Source organism: Ursus americanus, chromosome 16 (genome assembly GCF_024610735.1).
Source record: "Ursus americanus isolate L20-20 chromosome 16, mUrsAme1.1.p, whole genome shotgun sequence".
Lineage (NCBI taxonomy): Eukaryota > Metazoa > Chordata > Mammalia > Carnivora > Ursidae > Ursus > Ursus americanus.
The window spans coordinates 50,712,011-50,727,173 of NC_142142.1; the positions used below are offsets into that span (position 1 = coordinate 50,712,011).

Below are 15,163 nucleotides of genomic sequence, written 5' to 3' on the forward strand. Positions count from 1 at the left end.
GTGTGCATTTCCCCAGCATAGTACTTACCATTCTGTGCTGGAATTGCTAGTTTTGTTGTCTGAAACTCCTTGAGATCCCATTTGTCCTATTTACTTAAAACCCAGCACAAGGCCTGGCACATAATAGGTGCCCAAAAATGCTTGTAAAATGGCTGGATGGTGCCTTCCCAGATAGCCCTCAGTCACAGGTAATTTCTCCTAATACCTCTGTGCAGCACTCTTCAGATCGTCCTCATTTTCGTGTTGCTCATGCAGGTGTCTTGCTCCCCCTCCCTTCTCCCCCTCTCTCCCCTCCCCCTCCTCCCAGGCAAAGACCCTGGCTCACATCATGTGTGCCCCCCCCAAGCCTGGCTCTGTGCCATGTAATGGCATAGGCGCTCGATGCGTATTTGTTGAATTGGATGGAGGAGAACGGGGGCAGGATTTCGCTGGCAGCCAAGACCATCTTTCCCTCTGCTCCTCTCCTCCTGCTGCTGCTGGCCAAGGTGCTCAGGCCCACAAGAGATAGCCCAGGTCAAGATCTAGGTGCTTCTTTTCAGGGCAGAGGGAGGGGTCTCGTGATAGCCAGCTGGGGCCTTGGTTGCTTCATGGTGATTTTCCCAGGTCAGCAGTGGGGGTGGCAGTGGGGAGGGTCACAGACTGGTTAGCACTGCCTGGGGGGGGGGGGGGGGACCTTAATCACAGAGATGCTGGCCAGGCTTTTCTGTTGCATTCTGTTGGGAAGAACGGGAGAGTTTCTCTGCAGTTTGAGAGGAGCAAACCCACTGAGCCACAGCCTTGTAGAGAGCCTGAGCCATGAGCACAAGGCAGAGGCCCCTGTGCTTTAGAGCAGGCCTCCTAACCTGGGGTCCAGAGACCACCCCCGCCCCCAGAAAGTCCATGAATCTGATTCAAGGAGTCCATGAATTTGGGTCGGAAAAGAGCACATCTTTTCTTCCACTAACTTATAACTGAAATGTCGTATTTCCTTCCATTTTGACTATAAACAACAAAGCCCGACAGTAGCAGGACCTGGGGCTCTTGCGGGGAGAAATCCACAAATGTTTCCATACCGCTGTTGCTGCATGTGTTGCCAGATATCATTCGTGCTCAGCGCTGTTGCAGAATTGAGCTACTCTAACTCAGCCCTAGATCGTATTTGATAAAGAGTAATAAAAAACATATATTGATGTGTGATATACTATATGAAAAGTTTGCTTTTGAAGGTTTTTAATATTTGTATAACCATACTTCAATATATCTGGTTTCCTTTGTAATTCCATGTATATTGTGCATTTTAAAGCATTCCGGAGAGGGGTCCACGGAATATGAGAATCCCTGAAGAGAGAGGCCACTCCAGTCATGGGTGGGAGGGGGAAAGGGAGACAGGCAAGTGGGGTTTCCTACAGCACCGCCCCACAGGCTTGATTAGACCCTGTCCCCGGGGCTGAGGCACTCCGTGGGGAGGGGCAGCGGGGGCGGGGCCTCTGTGCAGGGCCCACGCCCCTCCCCCAGCCTGGCCTCCCCCTTACTGGGGCCTCCTGCACCTCCTCCCCTCCCCAGTCCCAGCCATGATCACCTCCCATCCCAACACCACCATCGCCATCAAGGGTCACGCGAAGGAGCTCAACTGCACGGCGCGGGGTGAGAGGCCCATCATCATCCGCTGGGAGAAGGGGGACACGGTCATCGACCCCGACCGAGTCATGCGGTACGCCATCGCTACCAGGGACAACGGCGACGAGGTTGTCTCCACGCTGAAGGTGAGCGACCATGCCCCAGTCTCAGGGGGACCCCAACTCTCAGAAAGTGGGGATCCCACAGTTTTACATCTGTATCTAATGGAGGTAAATGGGGATCCGGGAGCCCCTCCCCCAACCCCAAAAAGCACCTTCCCTTTCCTGCCTATTCAGGAACCTCTGCCTTAGAACCGCACTGTCTCCTTCCTGACAACCCCACAGCCATTAAATGTGTGGAACCCTCAGCCCTTCTCCCTTTTCTGGAACCCCTGGTCTCCATCCTCCCTCCCGGACCCCTTAGCTCCTCCCTCCCTCTGGGACCCCTCAGTTCCTCCCCTTCTCCTGGGACCCCTCAGTTCCTCCCCTTCTCCTGGGACCCTTAGCCATTCCCTCCCTCTTGAGACCCCTCAGCTCTTTCCTCCCTTCTGAGACCCCTCAGCCCCCTTTCCCCTCTCTCCTGGGACCCCTCAGCTTCTTTCTTTCTTCCTCCTGGACCCCCTCAGCCCCTTCATGCCTGGACTCTTGCAACCTCCATCCTTGGAACTTTCTGGGAAGAGGAGACCTTAACAAAGCACCTTATGTGTCCCCCTCCCAGAAGAAGTGGCCTTGCTGATCCCCACAAGAGTGGGTTCCCTTCAGCAGACAAGTTCTAAAACACTCTCCCCATTTCCTCCCTCTCTCCCCATCCTCTGCCCCTGCTGGCCACCTCCCAGCTCAAGCCAGCTGACCGTGGGGACTCTGTGTTCTTCAGCTGCCATGCCATCAACTCATATGGGGAGGACCGGGGCTTGATCCAACTCACTGTACAAGGTACCCTCACCTGTCCCACCATTCCTAACCCCTTCCCCAGGGAGCCAGGTGCCCACTGCTGACTCTACCTCAAGGACAGGGGCATCACCCACGCCATGGTGGAGGACGATGGGAAATGGCCTCTGGGAAGAGCCTTCCTCCACTCTCCCTTCTGGCCAGAGTGGAGCAATAAGGGCCCTTCCAGGCACACTTCAGACAGCAAGGTTTACTATGGCCACAATCCCTGTGGAACACATTGCTGCTTCCAGAAGTGGAGCTATCTGGGTTTGTGGGCCCAGACCCTGGAGGAGATGAGAGAAGAGAGAGTCGAGTTGGGAAAAGTTGGGAGCTCTTCACAGAGGACAAACAGGCTATGAGGTCAGAGGAAATCCCTACAAGAGGGCCTGTCCTCCCCAGGCCAAGGAAGAGAGGGTAACAAAGCAGGAGACCAAGCTTGGTCCCCTCTCTGGCTCTGAGCCCTGCTGCTGGGCATCCCAGTCCCACCTGGCCCAGACCCCTGGGTTCAAGGCTCTTGGGTAGACCACAGTTGTCACCAACCCCCCCAGGGATACAGCAGAACGCTGGTCTTCTCTGGAGATGGGCAGGAGGCCACGCTCTCTGCTGCCGTCCTCACTTCTGCTCTTTTCATCTGCCACTCCCCAGAGCCCCCTGACCCCCCAGAGCTGGAGATCCGGGAGGTGAAGGCCCGGAGCATGAACCTGCGCTGGACCCAGCGGTTCGACGGGAACAGCATCATCACGGGCTTCGACATTGAATACAAGAACAAATCAGGTAGGGTGAAGCCTCAGCCCTCCACGGCTCCTGTTCCCATGCCCAGCCTGTGTCCCTCTAGTGGGATAGTCCCTGAGCCTCCGAGCTGCCCATCTAAGGCAAACACACCAGCACCCACCAGTGTATGAGCCCTTGTGGCTTCCTAAGGAAGGGACTCTGGTTGGGCTAAGAATTCTGAGAGAGGGGCAGATGGAACCCCAATTGATAGGGAGGGAGTGTCAGCCCCTTCTTTCCAGGACTGTCCCCGGACCAAGATCCACAAGGTGGTCTGACTTAAAGCAGTGGAAAGGCCCAGAGCTAAGGGGCTATGGTCTGTGTCTGTGGGGTCAGAGACATCATGGGTTTGGCTAGGTCATCTGGGCACTCCTGGTTTGGGATGATGCAGATGCTTGGGGGTCAGAGAGCTGGTCCTTGCTGGTCTCTGGGAGACGGAAAAGCCTAGATCTAAGTATTGTCCTCCTAGTAGCCCTTCAGAGCCCTCCCCTGGGACCCTCGCTAGCCTCCATGAGGCTGCCTGCCACTGTGAGGCCCTATGGAGCAGAGTGAACGATGGGCCCCCAGGTCTCTGGGGAAATGGGGAAGGAATGGCAAGGAGGGGGCCTCAGAGGGGACAAGAGGCCCAGAGTGGACCAAGCCACAAAAGAGCTGCAGGGGTTCGTGTTTGTGTCTGTGTGACTGTCTCTGGAAGGTATGTGAGAGTGGGCCACGGGGGTTCCCCTGAGAGGGCACCTGGGGACCCTGACATGCAGGTGAGAGGAAAACCTTCTTCTCATTCTGGATGCTTTTGTACATTTGAATTCACATTCGCTTATATAAGCTTTTCAAAACAACTTAAAAATCAAACGCCACAAAAGCGTCTGGAGGACTCAACCCGCCCCAGCCCCCCTCTGCCACCAACTCCAGCTCATTTTCCAGGTCTTAGGGCAGATCCAACATTCTGTTTTTCCTGAGGCCTTCCAGACCCTTCCTCTGGTCCTTAGCACAGCATGTGGTCAGTGGCTGGCTGGGTGTCCTCTCCTCTGGAGGGACCGAGTCCTGGTCCCTGCTGTCTTCCCAGCACCTGGTACACGGCCCACCATGTGGTGGGCGCTCAGCAGAGTGAGTCAAAGTGAGACACGGCAAAGCAAACCTCTGAGCTGCATATTCACCTTTTGAGAAGCAGCTCTGTCCAGGATACTGGGTCAGTCACCTCTGATACATGGTTCCACAGAGTTCTACATCTCTGATACGGGTTCTACGGCTACCCTCAGAAGCTTACGGTCTGGCTGGAGAGGAAAGTCAGGTGGCAGCCGGCCACCCAGGAGTCCGCCCTGAGTGCAGGAGGAAGGTGGCCGAGAGGAGGGGCCACCACTCACAGGGGCAAGAGGGAAGTATCTCTCTTGTCCCTGTAGATGTGGCATTGAGAGCTAGGACTCGAGGACTGAGAGGTGATGGGCCTGGATTCCGGAAAGGGGAAGGGCAGAGCCCGAGTGGGGTGCAGAGGGCTCTCAGATATAGTTCTTTTTTTTTTTTTAAGATTTTATTTATTTATTTGACAGAGAGAGACAGCCAGAGAGAGAGGGAACACAAGCAGGGGGAGTGGGAGAGGAAGAAGCAGGAACCTAGCGGAGAAGCCTGATGTGGGGCTCGATCCCAGAACGCCAGGATCACGCCCTGAGCCGAAGGCAGACGCTTAAAGCTTAACGACTGAGCCACCCAGGCGCCCCTCTCGGCTACAGTTCTTGGGCAATCAGACTAAATGTGTTCTGGGGCCAGGTTGGGAGGGGGCCTCTGGGCTGAGATTTTACTTTGTTGGGGAAGGTCACTGAGAGCCACTGATAGTGCCTGAGCCCCCAGGGAGAGATCAGGGTACCATGGCACCCCGGAAAGATTCATCTGGTGTCCGTGGAAGAACGGGTATCTGGGAAGTGAGCAAGGAGGCTGCTGCGGGCTGCGGCTGGGAAGAGGTGAGGGGCAGCCGGGCGTCGGCAGAGACACAGGGCCCAGAGGGGAGAGGAGGCCGACTGTGTCCATCTCACGCCTCAAGACTTCCTGAGGCTGGCCCGGGAGCCAGAGAGGAAGGGGCGGGTCTGCAGGCCACATCCCCGCATAGTGGTTTGCGCCCCATCTCCCTTCCAGGTTGCCATGGCTGGCAGGGCTCTGCTCCGTTGTTGTCGGAGGTGGGGAGTGGATGCCTGGCTTGTCACTCGCACCTCTGCCCCCCTGCTCCTGGTAGCTGCCTCCCGGCCCTCCTCCCCCATGCTGCCCCAAGCCCGTTCGCCCCCACGGACCACGCTCTAATGTGTGCAGACCTTTCCTGGGGCACCACGGAGCCAGGCGAAGCTGAGAACGTCACACATCTGGAGAGCAGTGCCGGAGAGGCAGGCAGGAAAGACGCTACTTTCGGGGCACATCCACGTCTTCCCCAACCCCCCTCCGGCTCTCCTGCAAGATGAGAAACTGCCAGACCCTACCCCAGAGCTGGGGGTACCGGGATGGGTGGGCAGAGTGGAGGGAGGGGTAGCAAAGACTCTCCCTTCAATATGGGCTTTGCACCTGTAAAAAAAACAGATCACGGGCTCCAAGCATGGAGCAGCCGGCTGGTCCTTTCCCCTACCTTTGTGTCGAACGGCTCCAGACCATCCCGCCCCAGTGGGCATCTCTCCCCTCTCCCGGTGGGCATGTAGGGAATGGCGTTCCGCGGGAGCCGCAGGGACTTATGACCTGCACCCGGCAGAAGCCGGAGCACAGCGCGGCTTCCTCGTCTGTAAGGCGGGAATGGTAGCGCCCGTCTCACAGGATTGTTGTGACGATGGAAGAGAAAGCGTCTAGCACAGTCCTGTGGCAAACCTTTCCTAAGCGTGAGCTCACTCACAAACCTCATGTGGCAATTTCTAGTCCTGTGGGGCTTGCAGGCTGAAATAGATGTCTGTCAGTCAGCAACATGGACTGAGTGCCAACAATGTTTTGCGGAATCACGCGGCAGCCATGTGGTAGGGGAAGGAAAAGAAATAAGAGGCAGAGTGCTGCCCTTGGAGCTTACAGTGCAGTTGGAGTGAGAACATACATTGCATACACACACACACACACACACACACACACACACACACACGTGCACGCCCTCAGAACCATTACGAAGCACTATCCAATCACACGTAACACACCACAAACTATATTACGTGATAACTAGAAAAGATATCCTAGGGAACAGGTGGGTGACTCAAAGGAAGGAGGGGGCTGGGCGCGTGCACGCACGTGTGTGTGTGTGTGTGTGTGTATGTGTGTGTGTGTAAGTAGATCTTCTTCCCCGCATGGGATAGTGGAACAAGAACAATTTTCAAAGCAGAAGACTTGGGTTGACCAAGTGTCGGAGCTGTGTGATCCTCAGCATGCTACTTTGGACATCTGTTTCTCAAATGGAGCCAACAAGCACGTCATTCTCAGAGTAGTTGTAAGGGTTAAGGGAGTGTTAAGACTTACGTGGAAGTGCTCAGCACAGAGCCTGGCACATCCTAACCCTCCATGGATGCCCATCCCGTGCCTCTGTTCTCCCTCTCTCACTCTCTTCCTCCTGCCCAGGACCACACCCATGCTGGGTCTGGACCAGCTGCTCCTGACCCCCTTCTTTGGGGGATTTTCTGCCATGTTGCTCGTCGTGCTAATTTTCCAAGGGAAATTACCAAGTCTGCCCTTTCTAAACCATCCCGCTCACGCTGACTTCTCCTGGCCCCAGGCAGTAGAGTAATAATACATGAATGCTGAATGATAAATAGCACCGTCCACACAAATCTATCAGATGGCGCGGTGCAGTTTTAAAAATGCAGACACTACATTTCACTTCTGTTCCCCAAGCAAGGAGCAGGGATGGGTTGGTTGAGCATGGCCCTCCAAGCCCAGAAGGCAGCCTCATGGTGCGACCTGCCAGCCACCATGGGGTGAGCCTGCCTGGTGCACCGGGTTGTTCTGTGTGAGCTGGAGCATGGCTGTTGGAGGGACTGGTGTTGGGATGTTGTGAGCTGTCGTTGTGACCCAGGGAACCTCCTCTCGGTGCTGCAGAGAAATTGCCATTGGTGGTGGGGGGGGCGGGGCTTAGGGCCATGATGCAGGGAGGAAGTCAGAGATGCAGAATGGATTTGTTTCCCAAGCGCGGGCAGATAAATGCTGCAGATGTGGCTTTTGTCCAAGCTGCTCCCCCTCTACAGCAAATATGTCTCCTAAAAAACCAGAGGATCCGGGTCCCCTCCCGGCAAGCAGCCCACAGAGTAGAAGGCACTGACATCTCCCCAGCCACTTCCTTATTTTTTTTAAGAAGAATATTTTGCATCAGAAACCCTTTGATGAAGAAAGGGAGAGAGAGCCCTTAATGAAATATGTTAATCTGGATAAGCCAGGCTCATATGAAAGGGAATATTAAAAGAGACAATATTCACCAAAGCCAGCTCAGTACTCTGAGAGAGCTGAAAAGGAAAGAGAAGAAAATAGGGCCCCTAATTTCAGCTATTCAGGGTCAGAGAGATGGCAGTGATCAAGTTTGGAAAATCAGCTAGAGGCCTTCAGATTTGACTCTGATGCATTAGCCTGGGAGGGTTGTGGGGAGAGAGTTTTTGTGCCAACATCAAAGATGATTTGGGAACACAAGGTCAAATCCACCTGCAAATGACTGGTTTTTACAAGAGAAAAGGGGGCCACCCTCCCGTGATTGCCTGAGTGTGGCAAGGAAGGGAAAGGCAAGGCAAGGGTATTTGTTGTGACTACAAAATGCAGAGAAACTCCCAGTCCAAAGGAAAAGACAAAAAGGGGCTCTGATCTAACACCAACAGTGGGTTATAAGTGCCCAGCACATGCCAAGTGAGGGAGACAGGAAAAGATTTAGACGTGGTTCCCGCCTTCAGGGAGCTTAGCATCTCTTTGGGCAGTTGCTGCTGAAACGATGAGCCCTGGACAATAAAGAGGGCTGAAAATATGGTAGGAGTTCAGAGGAAAAGAGTGGTGAAAGATAAAGCCAGAAAGGTATACACCAGCCAGATGTTGCAGGGCCTCGGGTCATGTAAAGAAATTCTGTTGTCATCCCAAGAGCAAGGAAAAACTGTTGAAGAGTTTTATGCAAGGGGATGGCAGCATCAGATTTGTGTTAGAGGAGACCACTCTCAATGCCAAAATAGTGTTTGGCCTGTAAGAAGTGCTTGATCATATTTGTGGGATGAATGACAGCTGCAGTGTGGAGAACAGATGGAAGAGGGCACAGAGTGGGTTCTGGGAGGCTAGCTAGTTAGGATGTTATTTTCCTGGTCCAAGTGAGAGATGACAGTGGCTTGGCCCGGGGCAGGGATAGAGATGGAGAGAAATGGAGAGATTCAAAAGATACATGGAACACAAAAGCTATAAGACTTGATAGAGACAAGAGTCAAGAATAACACCTAGCATACCATGATCCCATGAGATATAGGGACCCCAGGAAGGTGATGGGTTTATAGGATGTATGGTCAAGACTTCTGTCTTGGACATGTTGACTGTGGACCACAGTTGAAACATCCAAGAAAAGATGTCAAGGAAACAGCTGGCTATAAGAATCTTGAGTTCAAAGGAGACATCCAGCTGGACACAAATCTTTGAGTTATCTGTGTATAGATGGAAATAGAAGCCAAGTGTGGGAAAAGTCTATGAAGTTAGAGAAGGAGAAGAACCTAAGATGGAGCCTGGAAGAACTCCATCTAACCATTAATGGTAGGGTGGGGAAGATATATCTGCAAAGCAGAGAGAGAAAAAATAGTCCAAAACATAAGAGAAAAGCCACAGAGTGTTTTATCATGGAAGCCAAGGAGAGAGTGTTTCAAGAGGAAGAGAGAGGTCCAAGTGTTGAACACTCCTGAGAGGCCAGGTGAGAAATTGGGCTTGGTGACATGGGGGTCACCTGTACCATGGAGATAGAGCGCTGATATCATGAGGGGGTGTGAGGAGTAAATGGTGAATGTTTACATTGTCCAGCACCACACCTGGTGCATCACAGATGCTTGGTAAATATTAGCACTTCTTCTCCACTGAAGTCAGCTGGTGTGCCCCACCCCCATACTCCCCCATGGCCCTGCTGAAGCCAACAGGTGCATGTAGTCCTCACTGGGGATGGCCCTAAAGCATCTGGGTCTAGTGGCTAGGCGGGCTTGTGTTTCTGGGCCCCGTGGGTCTGAAACAATCAGAGAGACAATTTTTGGCAGGCTCTCACCCCCAGGATACTGCACAGACACCAGACTGAAACCCATGCCAGTCTTCCTGTGAAAAAGGCCTATTTACTTGTCCTGGAGCTTCAATCTGAGGAGGAGGCTTCAGGTCACATCTAGAGACTACTGAAATGTTCTAAGGGAATGTGGGCTGGGGGGATGCCATCTTTGTGCTTTTCCTTGGCCTCACTACACCTCACCAGTGCATCTCAGAAAGGAGCTCGTACACTTGTCTGGAGCCTTGATTTTTTGCAACTGTTACCAAGGGGACACCTCCAGATGGCCTTGTCTAGAGGCCAGCAGGGTTTGTGATTGCGGTCCCATAGGACTGTATGTATTTGTATACTTTAAAAGCTCCTGTCTGAGAGGCTGGCTTCCAATCAGCCTGAAAATCAGCAGGTGCTAAGATCCCTCCCTCTGGAACACTGATGGGTCTTGGCACACCCTCAGAAACTGGGACCTATCAAGAATAAACTTTGTTTAGACAATCACAAAGGTTCAAGAGACAACAGCCAAGGGCTAGGGCAAGGTAAAGCAATCTGGTTCATCTCCTACACAAGACCACTCCTTCAAGACAGGAAGAGGTGGCTATTTTGCCTAATACATAGAAACAAACACAGAGAGTCAAGCAAAATGAAGAAACAGAGAGATATGTTCCAAATGAAAGAACAAGATAAAACCCCAGGAAAAAAATAAAAACTTAATGAAATGAAAGTAAATAATGGTCATAAAGATGCTCACAGAACTTAGGAGAAGAATGGATGAACACAGTGAGGACTTCAGCAAAGAGACAGAAAATATTTTAAAAGTACCAGAAGTCACAGAGCTGAAGAACACAATAGAGGGGTTCACTGGGAGACTAGACAACACAGAAGAAAGGATCAGTGACCTGGAAGACAGGGCAGTGGAACTCTCCCAGACAGAGCAGCAAAAAGATAAAAGAATTTGTAAAAAGTGAAGATAGCTTATGGAACAGTAGCAAGCAGAGTAACACTCACATTACAGGGCTCCTCAAGAAGAAACAAAAGGGCAAAAAACTTAACTGAAGTAACAATGGCTGGAAACTTCCCTAACCTAGGGAGGGGAACAGACATCCAGATCCAGGTAGCTTAGAGAGTTCCGGATAAGATAAACCCAAAGAGATCCACACCAAGACACATTGTAATTAAAATGTCCAAAATAAAGATAAAGGGAGAATCTTTAAAGCACCAAGAGAAAAACAACTTATTGTGTACAAGGGAAACTCCATAAGACTATCAGCAGATTTCTCAGAACCTTTGCAGGCCAAAAGGGAGTGGCATGATGTAGCCAAAGTGCCAAAGAGAAAAAAAAAATTCCAGCCAAGAATACTCTGCCCGGCAAGGCTATGTTTCGGAATTGAGGAAGAGACAAAGGGTTACCCAGACAAGCAAAAGCTAAGTGAGTTTCATCACCACTCAGCTGGTCTTACAACAAATGTTAAAGGGACTTCTTCAAGCTGAAGAGAAAGGGCACTAATTAGTAACAAGAAAAAATATGAAAGTAAAAATCTCACTGGTAAAGGTGAACATATAGTTCATGTAGTGAATTAATCACTTATAAAGCTTGTATGAAGGCTAAAAGACAAAAGTAGTAAAAAAAAATCTATAACTACAATAGTTAAGGGATACGCACACAAAAAATGCAAGAGATGATGAGAAAAGCATTTAAGCACACCATTAAAGTCATCAAACCACAAGGGAAGAGAGCAAAAGAAGGAATAGAGAGAAATGATGAAACGGTGGAAAACAACAGGTGGCGAGAAGTACATATTTATCAATAATTATAGGCATAATTGGGAGATATTACTGGTTCAGATCACCAAGATAAAGCAGTGCGTATAAAAGTTATGCATATACTGTAGTCTTTAAGTGTGCGAGAGCATTATGTGTTTAAAAAACAATGTATTATTTTAAAAAAAAAGCGCTAACCATTATCTGAGCTATCAGCAAGTCGTAATCTTGTTGCTGGTGGAGGGTCCTGCACGATGTCGATGGCTGCTGACTCATCCGGGTGGGGGCTGCTGAAGGCTGGGGTGGCCATGGCAAGTTCTTAAAATAAGACAACAAGGAAGTTTTCCACATCAGTCAACTGCTCCTTTCACAGGTTCTCTGTAGCAGGCGATGCTATTTGATAGCATTTTACCCACAGTAAACTTCTTTCAGAATTGGAGTCCATTGTCCCAAACCTGCCACTGCTTTATCAGCTATGTTTACGTAATATTCTAAATTCCTTTGTTGTCACTTCAACAATCTTCACAGCATCTTCCCCAGGAGTAGATTCCATCTCAAGAAACCACTTTCTTTGCTCATCCGTAAGAAGCAACCCCTTGTCTGTTCAAGTTTGATCATGAGACATAGCAACCCAGTCCCCTCTTCAGGCTCCACTTCTGGTTCTAGTTCTCTTGCTGTTTCTCCCACAACTGCAGGTACTTTCTCCACTAAAGTCTTGAACCCCTCAAAGTCTACATGATGGTTACAATCAAATTCTTCCCAACTCCTGTTAATGTTGGTATTTTCACCGCTTCCCATGAATCACAAATGTTCTTAACGGCTTCTAGAATGGTAAATCCTTTCTGGAAGATTTTCTATTTACTGTGCTCAGATCCACCAGAGGAATCACTATCCATGGCAGCTATAGCCTTATGAAATGTATTTCTTGAAATAACAAGACTCGCAAATCGAAATCACTCCTTGATCCACGGGCTGCAGAATGGATGTTGTGTTAGCAGGCATGGAAACGACATTCATTGTGCATCTCCGTCAGACCTCTTGTCAGGTGCATTGTTAATGAACAGTAATATTTTGAAAGAAATCTTTTTTCTGAGCAGTAAGTCTCAACAGTGGGCTTAAAATATTCAGCAAACCCTGTTACAAACAGATGTGCCAGCATCCAGGCTTTATTGTTCCATTTACAGAGCACAGGCAGAGTAAATTTAGCATAATTCTTTTTTTTTTTAAGTAGGCTCCACACCCAGCATGGAACCCAACATGGGACTTGAACTCACGACCCTGAGATCAAGAGTTGGACACTTAACCAACTCAGCCACCCAGGCACCCCTAGCATAATTCTTAAGGGCCCTAGGATTTGGGGAATGTTAAATGAGCATTGGCTTCAACTTAATTTCGCCAGCTGCATTAGCCCTTAACCGGAGAGTCAGCCTGTCCTTTGAAGCTCCAAAGCCGGGCATTGACTTCCCCTCTCCAGCTATGAAAGTCCTAGATGGCATCTTCCAATAGAACACTGTTTCGTCTGCGTTGAAATATCTGTTGTTCAGCGGAGCCACCTTCACTGGCTCTCTGAGCTGGATCTTCTGGAGAACTCACTGCAGCTTCTCCGTCAGCCCTTGCTGCTTCACCTAATACTTTCATGTTGCAGAGACGGCTTCTTTCCTTAAACCTCATGAACCCACCTCTACAAGCTTGAGATTTTTCTTCTGCAGCCTCCCCACCTCCCTCAGCCTTCAGAGAATTGAATAAACAAGAAATAGCAAGTGTTGGCAAGGATGTGAAAAAAGAAAGAGAAAAAGAAAAAAAATTAAAAGATTTTATTTAATTATTAGAGCATGCATGCCCGTGGGGGGGGGAGGGGCAGAGTCAGAGGGAGGAGAAGCAGCTTCCCCGCTGAGCATGGAGCCCTACACAGGGCTCTAACCCAGGACCCCGAGACTTGAAATTTCCAAGTTAGTTCCTACAAAGAACAAGGAAATTTTGAAGCAGAACAGAGGAGGATTCGATTTTCTCATTCTAAGGAAGTGCCTTGTGCCATAATGAAATCTCTGAGTCTGAACTTTGGAGGGTCCTGTCTGAAGCCTCCATAGGATTGGAAGTGACTCAGGAGAACACACATGATATCTGTCTCCAGTGTTTCTAGCATTTCTAAACCAAATCCCACTATCTCAACCACTTCCCTCTCCAATTCTTACATGAGGCAACACAGAACTCTAAAAATGGCTTAGCATAGACTTCCTCGGAAGCGTGCCCAGATTTTCCCAGGCCCCCACGAGCGATGGAATGGCATCTGGGTCATGGCGACCCTCACGGTCCATGGGGATTTGGGGCCTCAGTGTGAATGTGACAGAAGACCACAGAGAAGAGGGAGAGGCCCAGAGGTTTTTAAGAGACAATAAAAGTTGGCCAGATGTCCCTCTGTGGCAGCCAAGCCTGTTTATTAGGAAAGGAACATGAGTTTGGCTAAGGATTCTCCAGTCTCCAATCCAGTGTTGTGCTCAGGTGAGAAGAGAAGACATTGTAGGATATTAGAATATTCTAGGATATGATTGCCCAAAACACTGTTTTCTGACAGCACCTTTACTGTTGGTAGGGCAGTAAACATTTCAGATCCTGAGTTCCACTTCCAAGTATTGCTGGGTCGGAAATAAGGCGTGGAAACTGGATGTTAAGATGGGGGCAACAATACGTTATGCCACTGGATTTATAGACTTATGACTAATCTCGAGTAAAGGATGTGTAGTTTACCTCAGGAAAGAGGAAGCCTTAAGTTACGATGAAGCATCACAAAGTCTTCCTTTCCTACACCAACAAACTCCCAGTACGTCCTTGAAGCAGGGATCTGAAGCTCCCAGAAGACATTCCACAGACCGTGGGGCCAAAACCCAGAAAGTGGACTCACCCACGGAGGCCAGGTTCCTCTAGTGCTCCAACATGACATCCCTGTACGCTCCCCACTCCTCATGAGACACCTCTGTGGCCACATCCCTGAACGGCAGCAGCCCCTGGATCTCAGAACAAGTCGCCAGGTGGCCATGGACAGAGTTCATCATTTGACCCAAGATGAAACCAGAGACTTACGAGAACTCGTTGGGACTTAGGAAAGCGTCCTGAAATATGCAATAAGATCATTTTTTACACCATAATACCCTGTAACTCTGAGGAAAGAAGATGACACATGGGCCACAAAAACCACTGTGGAGACTATATTTTTCTGGAAGAGAAATTATAAAATTAAGGCCTCAACACAGGCATACACATTTCTGAGTGTTGTATTTATATCCTACAGGATAAATGATGTGTATTTCTGGGATGTGGGTTAGAAGTGTACTTCTCAAATTTTAACGCACAGGGAACACACTGGAGACCTTGGAAACATCCAGATTCTATCTAGCTCACGAGTTCTGGGGTGGGACCTGAGTTTCCACATTTTTAACCAGCTCATTTTTAACCACTGATGCCAGTGTCTCTGGTCCAACGAAAAGGTTATATGGAATTTACAGGCCTAATAAGATCGTGAGCATAGCAACAGCAAACCTTTTTGAAAATCTACCATACCCCACATATCTTCCTACTAGTTTTTTATGTATTAATGCCTGAGCCACATAAATAATCTGAGAATAATAATATTATCCTTCCTCTTTTATGAGACTATTTTGTCAAATATCCAGTAAATGGTAAAGCCCGGGTTTTGCTCCAATGTGTCTTAACTAGAATTGATCTGAAAAGAACACACAGACCAATACACAGAGACAGCCCTAATGAATGTAGAAGTTTCTGTTAACTGAGAAGAAGAATAGAAACACGTGAAGAGGGGTGCCTGGGTGGCACAGCGGTTAAGCGTCTGCCTTCAGCTCAGGGCGTGATCCCGGCGTTATGGGATCGAGCCCCACATCAGGCTCTTCCACTATGAGCCTGCTTC

General features: G+C 49.9%; 1 protein-coding gene across 1 annotated transcript in view; it reads left to right on the forward strand.

Moving 5' to 3' along the window:
• DSCAML1 (DS cell adhesion molecule like 1) overlaps window positions 1-15,163 on the forward strand; it is a 337,921-nt gene that overhangs the window by 281,029 nt on the left and 41,729 nt on the right. The window contains exons 12-14 of the mRNA XM_045797864.2: window positions 1,543-1,742; window positions 2,432-2,528; window positions 3,171-3,299. Of these exons, the coding sequence (XP_045653820.2) occupies window positions 1,543-1,742; window positions 2,432-2,528; window positions 3,171-3,299 (426 nt within the window). The remainder of the gene's footprint in view (window positions 1-1,542; window positions 1,743-2,431; window positions 2,529-3,170; window positions 3,300-15,163) is intronic.